This window comes from Plecotus auritus (assembly GCF_963455305.1).
Source record: "Plecotus auritus genome assembly, chromosome: 3".
NCBI classification, from domain to species: Eukaryota; Metazoa; Chordata; class Mammalia; order Chiroptera; family Vespertilionidae; genus Plecotus; species Plecotus auritus.
The window spans coordinates 214110103-214128467 of record NC_137772.1 but is presented as its reverse complement, the minus strand read 5'-3'; the positions used below and the strand labels follow the sequence as shown (position 1 = coordinate 214128467).

The 18365-nt window shown below is 41.0% G+C and overlaps 1 protein-coding gene across 3 annotated transcripts in view; it reads right to left on the bottom strand.

Annotated features, from left to right (window-relative positions):
• Positions 1-18365, bottom strand: part of TXNRD1 (thioredoxin reductase 1) — a 54175-nt gene that overhangs the window by 20439 nt on the left and 15371 nt on the right. For all 3 annotated transcript variants that reach the window (XM_080662767.1, XM_080662769.1, XM_080662768.1), the window contains 6 exons: positions 13900-14022; positions 10371-10443; positions 8594-8713; positions 4387-4529; positions 3852-3967; positions 1982-2207 (listed from right to left, as the gene is read on the bottom strand). In XM_080662767.1, coding sequence (XP_080518893.1) covers positions 1982-2207; positions 3852-3967; positions 4387-4529; positions 8594-8713; positions 10371-10443; positions 13900-13986 — 765 coding nt within the window. In that variant the 5' untranslated portion in view covers positions 13987-14022. The remainder of the gene's footprint in view (positions 1-1981; positions 2208-3851; positions 3968-4386; positions 4530-8593; positions 8714-10370; positions 10444-13899; positions 14023-18365) is intronic.

The following is an 18365-nucleotide window of genomic DNA, read 5'->3' as shown; positions in this document are numbered from 1 at the left end:
ACAGGAGAGGAGGTCAATCATGATACAGATAACATCTAGAAAGCCCTAAAAACCATAGTGGGCAAGGAGGTGTGTCTGTTTGTCACCACCATGGGTTGTCTCCAGTTAAGGATGTAGTGGGGAATGAGCAGTCCTGGTTCCTGTGCTATAATGAGACAGAACATACTAGCCTACTACACATAGATGTCAATGGCAACTTGGTGACAATGACTAAGAAAACCTACTACCTGGAGACTTCTGCAAGTATGTAGTGAACCTTTGTTGTCTCTGAATGACAGCCAAATCATGGGTTTCTGTAAAATATTTACTGGGAGAAATCCATAAAAGTAACCTGCAATGTCTACCCTTCCTTTAAAATACAACCGCTCCGTGTGGGAAAACTATCAAGGTTGATTTTATCTTCAACATCTAATAGACAGTCAGGATTTCCTTCTTGAACTCCCTTGCTTTCTTATACAGTTAAGAAATGTCTTTCCCATTTAATTTAAGGTATAATGTTCTAATCTTTGGAGAAAAGTTGAACTGGTCCACGGCTTAGATTTGCTTAAAAAATGATAAGGGCCTCACCCCACCTCTAATTCCTTCCTGCCTTACTCACTTTTCTGTTCCAGTCAGGCTTTTCCTGTATCTAGAACAATTTCTGCATTTAGAACAATTTTATTCCCAACAGCATTTTTGCTCATACTTTGTTATTTGCCTAAAATGCCCTCTATCCCTCCTCTCTGCAGAGACTTCTTCCACTCAGTCGCTTTATAATGTAGCAAGCGTTCACACTAGCCTCTGGGGAATCGGACACCTGGTAACCTCAGCAAGATGTTATGTATACAGACACCTGGTTTATTTCACCAGGGATAGTCCACCAGGGCCTCAAAGGGTCCCACAACTCCCCAGATGTTAAAGTGTTATAAAAAAAAGATGTTGCTTTCCTTATCAGTATGGCATTACTGGTAGCCGCTGTTTTCTAATCATATACCTCCACTCCCTAAAAAGCAGCTACAGCAGTAAGTACTGATAACCTTCAGGACATTTGTTACTTAATCCTCACTACAATATTATGAGATAAATTCATCTTAGACTTACTCTGAGCCAGAACTGTCTATCTAACTGTAAGCTAATGCGATCTTCACAAGAACTGAGATAGGTGCTATTATCATCTATCATCCCAATTTCATAGAAAAAAACTAAAGCTCTGAGAGGTTAAATAATTCCCCCAAAGTCATATGGCAAGAAATGGGCAGAACGGTATCAAATCCACGCCATTCTGACCTCAATCTCCATGTGCTATCAACACTATGAGACTCATGGTCACACAATGAAACTATGTTAATCCACTAAGCAATTTTTAAAAAAACAGATAAAATCCCTTAACTTTAACAAAACAGTTCCATCCTCACCTGCACTAAAGGAAACTATTAATCTGAGATACAAAGTGTTTGATTCTGTCACTCTTACATATCAAGCATCTGTGGTAATGTTTACAAGTCCCAATATAACTTGTCATATTGTTCGGCCTTTTCAAGAGAAGATGAAATGAGCAAAATAGGTAATTGTATGCAGGGAAGCCAGAATAATACAGCACAACTATTGACTACACTGTACATCTAGGAGAAATGTCTTATGGGAAATTTTTTAAAATAAGCCAATCTTGAATTCTTATTTAAATCACTGGTATGTATGAAGGAACAAAATATAACAAACCAAAGATAATAAAGGAATGCATAAAGGGAAGTGTTAAACAGAAGAGAACCAAAGGTAAGAAAGCAGAGAAGGAAATGAAGAAATTATTATTCTGCAAATAAGAACAAAGCTATTTAGGTGATAGGTAGGTACAAGTTTACATACCACTACCACACAATTGAGGAATTACAGTGTCCCTAATGGTTTATAATTCTGAGAGGATGCTTCTATCACCCATAGAAATCTATTTCCTAACTTTTAATACGTGTACAGAACCAACAAACTTGCAGGCAACTCCACTTACCTTTATTGGTACAAACTGTTTTATAAACTTGACACCATGCTCTTCCATGTGTTCACCAATTTTGTTGGCCATGTCCTGGTCAAATCCTCTAAGGAGAATGGATCGTACCATAACAGTGACATCCAAACCAATGCCAGCAAGAAACCCAGCACATTCCAAAGCGACATAGGATGCTCCGACCACCAGGGTCTTCCCCGGGCAATAAGGTAAGGAGAAAAGATCATCACTGAAAAGAGATTTGAAAAAAAAAGGGGGCAGAAATAGAAAAATGTTCATGGGAATAATGACCAAATCAAAGCAAATATTTTTACTTTCTTATGAGAAAGACACCTTTAAGATATAAACATTTAGCCCTGACTGGTCTGGCTCAGTGGATAGAGCGTTGGTCTGCAGACTGAAGGGTCCCAGGTTCAGTTCTAGTCAAGGGCATGTACTTTGGTTTCGGGCACATCCCCAATGCGGAGGTGTGCAAGAGGCAGCTGATTGATGTTTCTCTCTCATCGATGTTTCCAACTCTCTATCCCTCTCCCTTCCTCTCTGTATAAAATCAATTAAAAAATGTAAACATTTAATTAGCTACATACATAATATGAGAAGTTTTTATAAGGTCTTAGACTCTCCCTGTGTTGCCACCCAGTGGCTTGGGGAGTACCTCAAGCTACCCTGGGGCCAAGCACAGCAAACTATGTAACTTCTGACCACAGTCCAACTCACAGTCAAACAAACCGATTCTGAATTGCCTGGAACGATTCTTCACACTGTGTTTAATATCCTACATTTGAAAATCTAAACCCTCGTCCCACCACTCCGCTCTCTCTGAGGTGCAAAGTCTGGTACTTCTTATCTGGAATACCAATTATCAAGAGTGGGGAAAAACTCAACATACAGTTTTTGTATATAAAAGTCAATTATAAAAAGTAAAATCTGACAGAATCTTCTTGCTGAATGAAGAATATAGAATATATGAGTGAAATCACATAAGCATTAGAAAATGAATTTTTTAAATTTTGAGAAGGGAGCCTATTCAAAACAACAAAGACAACAGTTGCCATCTGAGCTGCACCTATATGAAGCACAGAGGAAATAAATCATACCTCCCCGCCACACACAAAAAAAAAGGCCTGAAAAAAGAGTAACCTATTACACAATCAGATACTCTGGAAAGGCCTGAAAAAAAAGTAATCTATAACACAATCAGATACTCTGGGAAAAAAGCATCCAAGAGGACATATTTATCAACAATCTATCTTAATGTCTTCATAATTTAAAACATCTGAAAAACAATGTCACCAGTATTATCCCTTGATGGACAAAAATAAATCACTTAGCAAAACCTTCTTGCTTGACTCACTTATTTCGGAAGTCCATCTACACTGACACTGCAAACATTTGAACAACAGTGAACAGGGACCAGGCTTTGATAAACCAAATGGTCTGCCATCCTCTCATTCTTTCAGTGTCACATTGCAAGTGTTAAAGGGTAGGGTAACAGATGATCCTATAAATATACATATGTATCATTTCACAAAATGTTTGTGACTGTCCATCTGGTTTTATAAAATACATTCATAAAATATATTCACACATATAAATTTCAATATAAGCATACATCTATATGTTAGTGATGTAAACTCTGGGTGGTAAGATGACCAATGTTTATAGTTTTTAATTTTTAAAATATTCTCATATATAAAATAATTTTTCTTTTCTCTTTTTCCCAACCCCTTGCCCCTTTGGGCAAAAATATGGTAAAAAAAAACAAAACAAAAAACTGCTAAGTTTCAGGAAATAGACAAAATGGGTTTTAAGACAAAAGCAAAAGCGTAAATCCACAATGGGTTTTTCTTTTCTCCCTGTGATTTTTACTTACCTGCTGATGCAGTATTCTTTGTCACCAGGGATGCCCAAGTAACGTGGCCTTTCACCGGTAGCAATGAGAAATCTCTCTGCTGAATAAATTTTTTCTTTGCCTTTGTTATTCGTTGTCTACAAAGGAACCAAAATGTCAGCTTTTAATAGTTGTCATGACGTAGAATTGTAACTTCATAGTTAACAAAGGCCATTCACCACATTGTCCAATTTGACCCTCATAAATTTGGTAATACATAAGAGGTATTAAGGCTCTGAGTAATTAAGGGACTTGGCTCAAGGTCACAATGCCAATAAACAGCAGAGCCACGACTCAAATCCAGATGGTGTGGCCCTGAATCTAGTTCTCTTACTCTCTACAACACCACAAAAGAAAGCCCCACAAGGAGAGGTGATGGCAAAATCACCACATTGGACACTCTGGGTCACAGTGGCTATTACTTTCATTAGGATAGTCCCCTTCTCCTTTCCTCCCTTACCTCCAACCAGAGCTTAACACAAACCCAAAGAAGCTACTCAGGCTGTCACACCATTACCTTAATCCTGTGAGGACCCACAAACTGCCCATAAGCATTCTCATAGGTGACTTTCTTCTCCCGCAGAGCCACGCGGTAGCCCCAGTTCAGAGAGCCAATGTGATTCTGCACAGCTTCTGTCATTTTTCCCCAGTCATGTCCAACTGCACAAGGAAATAAGACAAAACATTTAGCCTTTCACCTGCCTGGCGAAGATCGTTTCTCAGAAACTATTCACATGGAATACAAAGAGCAGAGTTTTTAGTTGAAAAGGGCAAATCCTTCATTTCAAGCCATGAACAACCTTTTAATCTTCAAATATTCTTTCCTTTTTAGAAAACGACCATAATACTAAATAATGCAAGGCTTCCTGGCAATTCTTAAGACTAAAATAACTATTCTCAACTTTTTTCTTCTTTATCTAGAAATGAATGGGAATCTTTTTAAAAAAATATATATTTTTATTGATTTTAGAGAAGAAGGGAGAGGGAGGGAGAGGGAGAGAGAGAGAAAGAGAGAGAGAGAGAAAGAGAGAGAGAGAGAGAGAGAGAGAGAGAAACATCAATGATGAGAGAGAATCATTGGTAGGCTGCCTCTTGCAGGCCCTCTACTAGGACCAAGCCCACAAATCCAGGTACGTGCCCTGACTGAACCAAGACCTTCTGATTCACCGGTCCATGCTCAACCACTGAGCAACACTGGCCAGGCTACTTCTCTTTTTTTAAACAAAAAAAAAAACCACAAACAAACTAGAATATTTAAGCAAACCCCAGACATCATTTTATTGGTGGTGACTTTGGCTTAGTTATAGTGACTCAGGGATGCCCAAGGGCCAGCAATGCTAAATATCCTTCACTACAGTTCCTTACAGCTAGTTGCTGTCGGGCCCAATGTGCCAGTGCTATTTACACCCCCGTGAAGAAACAATGGACTAGATTAAAGGGAAGATTCACTTCTGAAATTTGACAGTTGTAGAACGACTAAGTGAAGCATACTCTGCTAATCCTATAGGAGATACTATATTCTAAAAGAAGACATAGTTGAGATTAAATAACAGCACCAACAAATTCAGTTATTTCAATGACAGAAATCCAAATTCAATTATTAGACCTGATCCAATCTCAGTCTGCCTTCCTCTGCTGCCGTCAGATCCCCCAATTCCCAAACTCATCAAAACCCCTTTTCTACCAGAGTTCCTTCATCCTCTGATAAGGGGATAGCCAACCATCATCCATCGCCAATCTCTATAGTGTGATTTTGATCAGGCAGAAGGATTTTAAGAGTTCCATCCACCAGTTTGGGATTCAGCATCAAGGCACTCTAGCTGCTCCTATGTCCTGACCTTGCATTCCAGTCTGGGAACTGAGTTTCTGGCCTTGGAAAACCCAAATTCTTACTTTACATGCTAGTGGTGGTCACTGGATCCTTGTTGGACTATTGGTCCTAAAGTTCCTTGAACCCCCGTTCTCCAGGGCTGCCCTGTCTTCTGATAATGCCTAAATCCACCACCTTCAATGAGTAAAAATGTCTAAATTGTATAATAAGAAACAAATAAATGCACTGCATTCCCAAATATTACTTGCATACTCCACATCCCCACACTCCCCCATCTGCTGGCACGGCCCCAGCATTTCTCCTAGGCCTCCCAATTCCACTGGCCTGGTCTATCAGCTGTAACCCAATGAAGGACGAATGGCCTGCCCCAGGCCACACACTAACCCAGTGGCAAACGCACACACAGTGTATGTGAAAAGACAGGTGTGTGGTGGGAGAACTGCAAGCCCCCGACTGCAAACCAATGAGCTTGCTTTCTTTGTATTGACAATGGGATTCTAAAGCTTTCCAAATATTTAATATTTTAAAGACACACTTAATTCTTAAGCATAGGAGAATTCAAATAGAGAAATCTTAAAAAATATAAAGCCTATAAATCTTCCAGAAAGGACCAATTCCTCCAATTTGCATAACTGAGCTCAGTAATATTTCTTAAGGCCTTGGACGCTTCCTGTACATTCTCCATTTGGAGCTTCAGGGAAACGGCAGATCACAGGCTGCGTCCCGTACGTGTCACTCCCCTGTCACTGGGCAGAGTCAGCTGTGCTGCCTGGCCCAAGGTCCCTGTCCTCCGTCACCACACTGGGAGCTATCTGCCGTGTCAGAGAAGTCTCTTCCCAGAAAACTGAGCACTGTTCTTTGTCCAAGGACACGCGATTAGATGTGTTTCTATTAGAAAAATGCAAAATAAGCCTTCTCGCTTTATCTGTTGGGAACATGAATCAGCAGTCTCTAGGGGATTCTCATCTGAAATTACACCTCCAAATTTCCTTCTTCCTCTAAGATCTAATGACAAAAACATTTGTCTAAATCCACTAATTCTTCACCACAATCATTTTAAACACAAAAAGGAGGGGAGTAATTATTGCTCCCTCAGTAGTGGATCCTGACAGGCCACTCCTACAAAGCCCGCCCGCCTCTGGTTCTCACAGCGAGGCCACTGCCTGCTTCAGAAGGCCCAAGGCTTAATGAGGAAAGCTGAAGATAACAATAAGCAAACCACCAGGCTTCGATTTGGGAAGAGTGAAGGGATTTAACTACAAAGACGGAGATTGCTTTTGTGGCTGACAAATACAAGCAGTGTTAAGGTATAAAAATAGAAAACTATACATTTCTACTTTAAAATATGGAAAGGGGGAAAAACACAAAAGAGGTAAACTTAAATTGGTTGGATAATTTGTAAGGATAGACAAATAAGACACCCCTTGAATTAAGTTTTAAAACCCCCATGAAATTCAGGGAGCTTTTGCTGTTCAGATGTGGGCTATGCTCGTAGTGGCTCTTATTACCCCTGTTGCAGTGCATTTATTAGTTCCTTATTATATCATTTAGAAATAAATTCAACATAAAAAAATAGCCAGTAAAAAAAAAAATAGCCAGTGCTTATTATTATAACAGAACAGTGACAGAGACATTCTTTTGCTGGAAAGAAGATTTATCAAATTTACCAAGTTATATTTCCTCATCCACCTGATTACTGAATCTATTAAAATAATATTCAGTTGGCCCTATTAATAAAATTTACATTCAGCAGAGGCCGATGCTTACCTTTTTAAGATCTCAAAGACCCAGGAAGCAGCCTTCTAAGGGTCTGAGGAAAGAGTTATGACCCCAGGAAAACTTTTAAAGTAACTGATTTTCTAAGATTCCAGACTTGGAAAAAAAGTTGATTTTAAATGAGAAAGAAAAGCATTAATAAAGGAAGCATGACTAGTTTGAGTGGAAGCAAAATTTTTCAAAGGATGTATGCAGCTCTTTTCAAAAAAATAATCAACTATTAATTAAAATGCAAAAAAAAAAAAAAAAAAAAAAAGCCACAAAATAATTTACCCTAGCTACTGGATGAAAGATTGCCTTCCAATGTCTCATAACCCATAGGTCTCAAAGCTAAAATCAGATAGGGGCTGGAGTTTCACTCTCCAAGGACATAGTGTCCTAGGTCATTAATTAGCCATGAAGCTGTGCCAGGCCTCATATTATTCTCCTATCAGATAAAGTCAACAAATTCCTCTTCAACTTTTCTAGGGTACTCTAAATACCTTTTTTTTAAAATATGCTTTTACTGATTTTTAGAGACGAAGTGAGAGGCATAAAGAGATAGAAACATCTATGAGAGAGAAACATCATCAATTGGCTGCCTTCTGCATTGCCCCCTACTGGGAATCAAGCCCGCAACCCGGGCATGTGCCCTGACCAGGAATCAATCCAGCGACCTGTTAGTTTATGGTTCAATGCTCAACCACTAAGCCACACCAACCGGGCTCCAAATACTTATAATCTGACAAAGACTAACCATCCTCTACTCAACAAACAAGCCATCCCTCCACGCCCAAAATATCAGCTCATGAAACAGACTTCTTTGAACTGAGAAAAATGTAACAGCTTCAAAAGCAAGTAAATGTAATTTGTACTCCTCTATGAAATGCTCTATAAGGATTTCTTCGAAAGAATTCTGGTCTTTTAGTAAAGAAAGAAACTCCAAGTGCAATAGCTGTTCTTACCATAATAGCTATGTCGCCACCTGACATAGGATTCGGCAGTGATTTTATCCATTAAAAATGTAAACAATAAAAACAACTTCCAGGTTATTGCTAGTCTCATAAAAATGGCGTACTGCAAGAGCACAGCTCAAACCCCCAAAGCACAAAGGGAGCAACAGCTTTCCCCCCCATACCTGTCTCCTCAACATTCCATCCATAGTTCCGAGAGTCTCGCACGGCTTGTCCTAACAAAGCTGCTTGGTGCATCAGCTTCTTCGGTATGCATCCCACATTCACACATGTTCCTCCGAGACCTGCAACAGCATTGAGAAATCAGTTCACAACCTGCTTTGCAATCCTTCAAAGGAAAAGATCCACAATTATTACTAGTCTATGAACCACGATTTATTTGCTTAATGTAGCCAATACTGTTTATACAAGTTTATTCCTAAATCTTGTGACATTTCTAAGTTCAGATAGCCTTATATACCAAACACAGACACATCAGAAAACACAAAAATGAGCAAATGTCCACATACTTTAAAGATTCAAAATGAATTGCCTGCTAATAAAGATGCCAGAAATTGAAATTTTACTTTGTGTACAACCCACACTTGCCATTGAATCTATGCGCGGAACTACCTGATAAAGGGGTTGTGAAACTGAGCATAATTGAACTGTAGTGGTCTGGAACTACATATAAAATTTGGTGTATACGAGCATTTTATAAACTGTATTTTTATTACTATTTTATTAAGGAACCCACCTCTATGACTATCACGAAGCCCAGGCTGGGTTAACAGTGACATGTTCTGGAGGTAACTATACCCCACTCTGACTTTCTAGTTACAACCACTATCTTCTCTCTCTACCTCAAATGAAAACCCAGACTCCTGAGGCCTCAATCCTTGCCCTGCTATTCCTGAAAGATGCCAAAACCGACTATGTGAGAGGCTTTTCAAAGGAGAAGACGACTTAGTCCTCCCAGAAGACAAATCCTCTGCTTTACTTTATGAGGCAGATAGCAACTCCAAACCACGGTCAGGTTGGGACCTGCGCAGGCCTCAATATATGAGCATGTTTTAAAGAAGATGGTGTGGTCTTTAGCTTTTGCTGATTCTCACAAAAAATTCGTTAAGCCCTAGCTGGTTTGGCTCAGTGGATAGAGCATCGGCCTGAGGACTGAAGGGTCCCAGGTTCGATTCCAGCCAAGAACACATGCCGGGTTGCAGGCTCAACCCCCAGTAAGGGGCATGCAGGAGGCAGCCGATCAATGATTCTCTCTCATCATTGATGTTTCTATCTACCTCTCCCTCTCCTTTCCTCTCTGAAATCAATAAAAATATATTTTAAAAAAAGAATTCATTAAAAAAAATAAAAAATAAAAAAAAATATATATATATATATATATATATTAGCATGCTTGAGTTTAAAACATGGTGATAGCTATTTGGTACATCAGCTATCTCCATGGGAGTGAAATGTAGGTACGTGGTGAGGTGAACAAAATGGTATGATTTAGCTTTAAATCATCAAAAAAGCTGTGGATAAGGTTTTGTATGGTCTTAACTTCCAAGGAACCTAAATTTTCAACATTTAACTGGAACCCATTTTAACATAGCATAAGTAAAAGGTACATGTTTTGGGGTTTGTTTTTTTAATTGATTTGAGAGAGAGGAAGGGAGAGAGAAAAACATTGATGTGAGAGAAAAATATGGATTAGTTGCTTCCCACACACCCCGACCGGGGACTGAACCCACAATCTGAGTACGTGCCCTGACCAGGAATCGAACACTCCACCTTATGGTGTACAGGATGGATGACGCTCCAATCAACTGAGCCACACCAGCCAGGGCTGGGTGTTTGTTTAATTTTTAATTTTATAATTGGGTTTTAGGAGCCATTTAAACCAATACCAAGGAAAAACCTGCTCCTACAAATATTCACTTGTAAAATATTTTATAAACTTACCCCATCTAGTTCCAAGAGGAGTTGGAGTGACAAAATCCAGGACCATCACCTTCTTATTATATTTGGCTGCCTCCTAGAAAATAAAATTATTAAAATGAGTTGGAAAAATTAACAGGATAGACTGGAAATGGGATGTTAAAAAATCCATGCTATTTTTATTAGGCTACAATGCCTAAAGCATAACCAGTTATTAATACCTGGGAATTTCATACTAGTATACTAAAATTAGTGCTACTTTAAGAAAAAAATTAAGCAATACTTAGATAATCCTAAAGGTGGCTTTAAGAACACACAAATTACAGTTATAAAATGGTCCATCAGCTGGAAATCTTAGCATCCTCTTACATAATTCCACTCAAACAGTAACAAATTAAGGGATAATCTGAAAAACATATGACCATTTCAAAGCAAGTGCTAAGTAGCCAGTAAAACAGATTTACTGATAGTCTACAACCCTTAATCCATCTTATCTTACCTAATAAAAGAGAAACATGCAAATTAACCATTACTCCGCTACACCCACAGCCAATCAGAGTATGCAAATTAACCCAACAAAGATGGAGGTTAATTTGCATATGCAGGCGCAGAGCGGTGTGAAGCCTGCTATGAGGGGAAGGAGGGCGGCGGAAGGAGCTACTGGAGTGGTACTCCAGACAGAAGCGAGGACTTGCCAGCTCCGGGCGGCCGGGGAGTGGGGACGTGCCTGCTCCCGGGCAGCCAGGGAGCGGGGACTTGCCGGCTCCCAGGTGGCCCGGGAGTGGGAACATGCTGGCTCCCAGGCGGCTGGGGAGTGGGGACTTGCCGGCTCCCGGGCGGCTGGGAGTGAAGCCAGGGGCCTCTTCTTGCACGAATATCATGCAATGGGCCTCTAGTCCTATCTAATAAAAGAGTAATATGCAAATTAACCATCACTCTGCTACACCCACAAGACACTCCCACAAGCCAATAAGGAGCGAGTATGCAAGTTAACCCAAACCAAGATGGCTGTGGCCACGGAGCGAGCAGAAGGCTTGGGTTTCCCCCACAATGGAGGAAGCCAAGCTTTCCGCACACACTGGAGGGCCCAGGCCTCCACTCAAGGCTACAAAGTTTCAATTATAGAAGATAAATAAATCCCAACAAAAATGGCAGCAGCCACGGAACTGGAGAGAGCAGGAGGCTTGAGTTGCCCCTGGCGATGGAGGAAGCCAAGCTTTCCACAGCCCTGGCCTGGCTTGGCCTCCACTTAAGGCTACAAAGTTTCAATTATAGAAGATAAATAAATCCCAACAAAAATGGCGGCAGCCACAGAGCAAGCAGGAGGCTTGGCTCCGCTCTAGGCTACAAAGTTTCAATTATAGAAGATAAATAAATTCCACATACCAGGGCCTCTGCTTGGGTCGCCGGGGGAGCGTGGCCAGCTGGCAAAACATCACAGGCCCTTCGCCCAGGCGGCCCCATGCCCCAAGGGAACCCCCACCCTGATCCAGGACACTCTTCAGGGCAAACTAGCTGGCCCCCACCCATGCACCAGACCTCTATCCTATCTAATAAAAGAGTAATATGCAAATTGACTATCACTCCAACACACAAGATGGCTGCCCCCATGTGGACACAAGATGGCCACCACAAGATGACCAGCAGGGGAGGGCAGTTGGGGGAGACCCAGGCCTGCAGGGGAGATCAGTTGGGGGGGACCCAGGCCTGCAGGGGAGAGCAGTTGGGGGGGACCAGGCCTGCAGGGGAAGGCAGTTAGGGGCAAACAGGCTAGCAGGGGAGCAGTTAGGCATCAATCAGGCTGGCAGGGGAGTGGTTAGGGGGTGATCAGGCTGGCAGGCAGAAGCGGTTGGGGCAATCAGGAAAGCAGGCAGGCGAGCAGTTGGGAGCCAGCAGTCCTGGATTGTGAGAGGAATGTCCGACTGCCCGTTTAGGCCCGATCCTGGTAGGGGTTCCAGATTGAAGAGGGTGCAGGTTGGGCTGAGGGACACACACCCCCCTGCACAAATTTCGTGCACTGGGCCTCTAGTATCCTATAATCTTTTTTAAAGTACTTTTAAGTTTTACTTGTTTCTAAGCAGAATATTGGAGAAGTTTTTCTTTTAAAATTGTCAGATTTACTTATGTGAGGAGCCAATAAAAAAGTTGATGGTATCTATAAGATTTCCAAATCTATTTTAGGGGAGTGATGACAGTCAAAAATTCATTTTGAAGAGCATCCTTTATCTTTCTCACAGAATAAGCTTTGTGTATTGGCAACTAGACCTCCAAGGGTTATTTGAAAGTAGAGTCTATGTGTCCTCCAAAACCACCATCACTTCAGTAAAATACATATGCATAGTACTATGCCTTAGTTATTTATAGCAAAACACTGTTTAATACCAGGTATTGGCCTAATCCAGTGGTCGGCAAACTGTGGCTTGCGAGTCACATGCGGCTCGAGAGCCGCGGTTTGCCGCTCTGTTGACTAATGAGTTTGCTGACCACTGACCTAGACTCTTGATTCCAATAATTACAGGCTGTTGTTGTTCCTTGTGATTAAGCCCCTATCCCAGTGGTCGGCAAACTCATTAGTCAACAGAGCGGCAAACTGCGGCGGCTCGTGAGCCACATGTGGCTCGTGAGCCGTAGTTTGCCGACCACTGGCCTATTCAGATATTGGGCAGTTTCCTTTGAATCTACTTTTACTGATTCACCACAAGCTACAAGGAGTATAAGCACCTCATCTTTTAAAAGAACCTCTTCAGCAAGAATGATAGTTCCAAGGGACCCTTCACACATGGTGAATGAAACTCAATTCAGGGCTAGAAGCCTCACACCAACCTCTCTTATTTGTAATCCTCTACCCACCACCCCCAGGCCAGCGTTAGTGGTTATACTCTTAGCTCACAGTATACACAAGAGGCAAATCATTTTTACTGAGTTTAAGAACTCTAACCACTCTCCATCTTTCAATTGTGGAGGAGGAGTTGTGAATAGGAACATCAAAGTGAAAAAAAATAATATTTATTAAGAATAAGAAATATATTTAATTTCAAATCATTTCCATACAACACCCTTATTATCTTTGAAAAAAATCAACCAAACTTAAACTGAATAAAAATGCATCCCAACAATACTAGGTCCAGTACTTTCATGTAAAGAACATATAGTTCAGCCCGGTCACGTGGCTCAGTGGTTGAGCATCGACCTATGAACCAGGAAGTCACAATTCAATTCCTGGTCAGCCCACATGCCAGTATTTCGGGCTTGATCCCCAGTGGGGGGGCGTGCAGGAGGCAGCCAATCAATGATTCTCGCTCATCATTGCTATTTCTTTCTCTTTATCTTTCTTTCTCTCTCTCCCCCTCTACCTTCCTCATTCTGAAATCAATACAAATATCTTTTTTTAAATAAAGAACATCTAGTTCAAGCTGGAAAAATGACTTATAAAGTGGTCCCCTTGACATGTCCTACCCAAGTTAATGTGCAAAATTTCACAAAAGTGGCTCAAACAAATTCCACAGAGAATCCGGAGAACTGTTGTAACCCCGTAACACACAAAAAGATTTGCCTTAGCAGCTGCCAGTCCTCCTGAGCCCCCTCCAATGATGATGAGATCATAGTCGTAGGACCCGGGAAGATCCTCAGAGCCATTCATTTTTAGTAGCTTTTGAAGTCTGCCCTCTTGATAAGCCTAAAGAACAAAAACAATGAAAGGGAAAATAATTTAACTTACAAGCAGCAATGTCTGAAGAGTTTTGTGAAAGACCTTCCTTTAAAAAAAAAGCAAAAGGAATTTTTCAAAGAAAAAATGTTGAGTTATATTACAGCACACAAATGAAACATTCAATCTTCTCACATCACAGATAGCTACTCGAAGTGTCACATAAGTAAGGTGCTGATGGCCCAACAAAATCAATTTAGGCCTAAATTAAATTTGATCCGTCCTTTTATCCTAGAATTTATTTTTTAATATTGAAGAAGCATCTCAGGATTGTTTTTTTTTTAAATATATTTTTATTGATTTCAGAGAGGGGAAGGGAGAGACAGAAACATCAACGATGAGAATCATTGATTAGCTGCCTCCTGCACGCCCCCCACTGGGGATCCAGCCCACAACCTGGGCATGTGCAATTGACTGGAATCGAACCTGGGACCCTTCAGTCTTCAGGCCGATGCTCTATCCACTAAGCCAAACCGGCTAGGGCATATCCTAGAATTTTTAAACTAGGTTTTAAATTAGGCTTTTAAACATTTGTACTGTATGTTTTTAATAGAATCATCAATACAATTTGTCAATCATCATTATTTTCAAGTCAAAGGTAGAATAATGTGTGGGCTAGGGTCTCAGATAAAGATAGGGGCCTGGTAACTAGCCATTGAAACAGATTAGCCAAATACTTAAGACTTTTCTATATTGTTTAGGTAAGGCATAAAATCTAGAAATTCAGAACTAAATCATCAATTGACATAAATGGAAAAGTCCCTACTTCTGCAGGGCATTTTAAATAAAAAAGGAGGGGGGAGGAAATAAAAATACACAACTCTATAAAGCTCATTTCTTTAATCTACCTATACACGAAGCCTCCTGTATTGTATTCAGTATTTAGATTCCATATACTTGGCACATAACAGGCTTTATAATGTAACTGTTCGACTTTTAATTTAAAAAAATATTTCATTCCCCTGGTTTTTATACACATTATTTACCATTGCACATTAGCTTTGAATACAGTTTCGGTGATATACTTCATATTACCTTTCATTAAAATAAAAATCTGTGCTAATATGGGATAATAACTGGAAAAGTTAATAAGCATAAAAATGTTTTTAAAAAATCAAGTTTTAACCTTAATACAAAAAAAGCCCCCAAACTTACCAGCCTAGACTTTACATTTTTCTCCTGCCTACCTCAGATGTTGGGGGTGAAAGGCTGAGCTTGGGGTCAGTAGAACAGGATGCTTGGGATGTGGAAGGGGGTGCAATAGAGGAACATGGTGGTGGTGGTGGTGGTGGAGGAAGAGGAGGAGGAGGAGGAGGAGGCGCGGCACTGTGGCTGCCCCTTGGCAGCATAGCAGGTACACATGATGGCCCAGGGATGCAAGGCAGAACACCTGGAAACCAGCAACAGTGGGGACAAGTCTGCGTCACCCTGACGGTCTGTACAAAAGGTCTAACATGAGAGGCTGGTAAACACAGCCAGTATTCATGAACTGGCATTATGGCAGCGGCTCCTCCTTCAACACAAGGCACTGTGGGGGGAAAAACAATTTGGTAACAACAGCCATTCAGATCAAAGGATCAATATAATCTTCAAATAACAAGCATCACTCTAGTTGGTATCAAAGAGCATAAAGCTAGAAAAAAATTTTAAAGAAAGAACATAAAGCTGACTTGCTGGTCTGAAAGAATTAATAAATGCACTTAGATGTTCTTCTGGAAAATAACCATTTTTCATCTCAGCCCCATTTTATCTGCATCTACTCGACACAAATGATGCCAGAACACAATCACGGGCTGTCTAAAAGAAAACCAGCATTCTTGCAACCACCTCCCCCAACATAGCTACTAGAGCAAGAGAAAAAAATAAAGCTTTATCATGCCACACACTCCCTCCAACAATGTTTATAATCTGTTCTGTGCTGAAATTTTGTATCAGACCTGGGTTCTTATGGTCCAGGTTAAAGTCAAATTATATCAGCCAGTGCACAGACTTCACAAAGCAAGCTCTGAGAGAGCCTGGACATTTCTAACTGTGTAAAATCAGAAAGACAGGCAACTGAAGCATTCAGCTGACCCCAGAACTAAACATGATGTCTTCAAATTTTAATCTAAATTAAAAGTGACACTGCTGTCATTCAGCTCCAGGTAAGTGGTTTCCCCTCTGAAATATAAATGGAGTAGAAGACAGCTCCGCCAGGCAATGTAAGAAAGGAGCATACGGATGGGGTAAGCAGACTAGAGAAAAATGCTCCCCGCTTTCACCTTCAATTACAACTACTAGAAATAGTGGCTGCTAATCACAGTAGCTGATACAGAAGAGTTCTCCAACTTTTTAGTCTCAGAATCCCTTTACAATTTAAAATTTTTAGAACCCCAAAGAGCTTTGATTAATGGGGTTTATTTATAATATTTATCATATTAAAACTAAGAAAAGATTTAAAATATTGTAAGTTATTAAATATCTTAAACGTTAAACATAACTTATTTAAAACATTTTTAATTGGCAACAGTGGCATTGTTTAATATCTTGATAATTTTCTTTAATGTCTGTCTTAATAAAAGGCAGCCCATATCTTTTCTGTGTTCACTCTATTGTAATATCACCTGTCATGCATGTAGCCTCTGGAAAACTCTATGGTAGACTTGCAAGAAAATTAAGAGTGAAAAGGACAAACAGCATCTTAGTATTACAAAGATATTTTTGACCTCAGGGACTTCCTGAAAGAGCCTCAGAGGCCCCTAGAGGAATCCAGACCTCACTGAGAACCATGCTATCCTATATAATAAAAGCCTAATATGCAAATTGTCCCCTCGGGAGTTCGACTGGGAGTTCAACTGCTCGCTCTGACGTGCGCTGACCACCAGGGGGGCGTCGGTGATGTGGCCTGGCAGCGGGTGGCAGTGGAAGCGCTGCCAACCCCAATGGGCCCTGACGAGAGCAGGACCATGGTGGGATGGTGGAGCAGGTGAGTGGGCGGTGCCAGGCCAAGGCAGGTGCAGGTGGAGGCCTGATCGGCCCACTGATCACCCCACAGACAGCAGACCCGCAGCAGCGGGGGGCAAGGCCACCGCCCTGCTCCCAGGTGCTGAGGGAGCCAGGTGGGGGACCCGGCCCCAATCTATCAGCCCACAGGTGGGATGGTGGAGCAGGTAAGGGGACAGCACCAGGCCAAGGCGGGGTGCCAGGCGGGGCTGGGGGCACAAACTGGGGCTCGATCCCCGCAGGCCACCCCGAGAGACCCCACCGGTGCACGAATTCGAGCACTGGGCCTCTAGTAGGATGTAAGTGTAAATATGCAACACCCCACCTGCAGGTGTTTGCCAGGCTTACATATATATTAGCTATTCTTCCCTCTCTTCCACCTGCCTCTCAGTAATGTCTTTCCCCCATCCCAGTAAAACACTGCTCCAGATTCCCCTTTAAAAGGCCAAAAGCAATTCAAGTGTGCAAAAACAATGCCAAAAGCAATTCAAGTGTGCAAAAATAATACTGAAAGCAATTCAAGTGTGTAGAAACAATGTTTTAGCCCAGAGAAACCTATTTTGGACTTCCAAACTCCAAAACTATAAAAGATAATTGGTTTTAAAACACTAAATGGTAATCTGTTATAGAAGCAATTGGAAACTAATACACCCAGTAAAATATAAATTCCATGAGAGTTGAGTCATATTCTGTCCACCACTTTTTCCCTAGTGCCTAGAGCAGTGCCTGGCACAGCGGGCACTCAAGTAGTTGCTACGTAAATCAACAAAGCCCCAATTCCAATCACTTGGTAATTGATTTCCTAGAACAAAGGAAGTCATGTCTAAACTTAAGTGAATAAACCATGACAGAGATGGTCACCATGAAAGGAGATGGCAGCATGGATTTTCTAACCCTGATCTAGAGAATGAGGCACCAATATGAGTGCTCACGATTAGCGACATGGTGCTGCAGAAGATGGAGTGGGGTCGGTGTATATGTGCGTGTGCACGCATGCACACTGTGGTACGTGTATTCCCATTTAATTCTCACAATAGTCTTCCAAGAAGATGTCTTTCCAATTTCAGAAATGATAATATAAAAGCACTAGAGATTAAGAGCCTTGCCCATGAACTAAGAATGGAACTCAAGTCTGTATGATTACAAATCTCTTGCTTTTCTCACTATACCATACCCAGTTGCTCATATTTTAAAGTACCTGTCACATACATTTTCTAATTTTATCCTTACTGTAAACTTGAGATAGGTATTATTTTCACTTTGTAGTAAAAAAACAAAAAAAAACAAAAAACAAAAAAAACCTAAGGTTTACAGGTTCAATAATTTGCCCA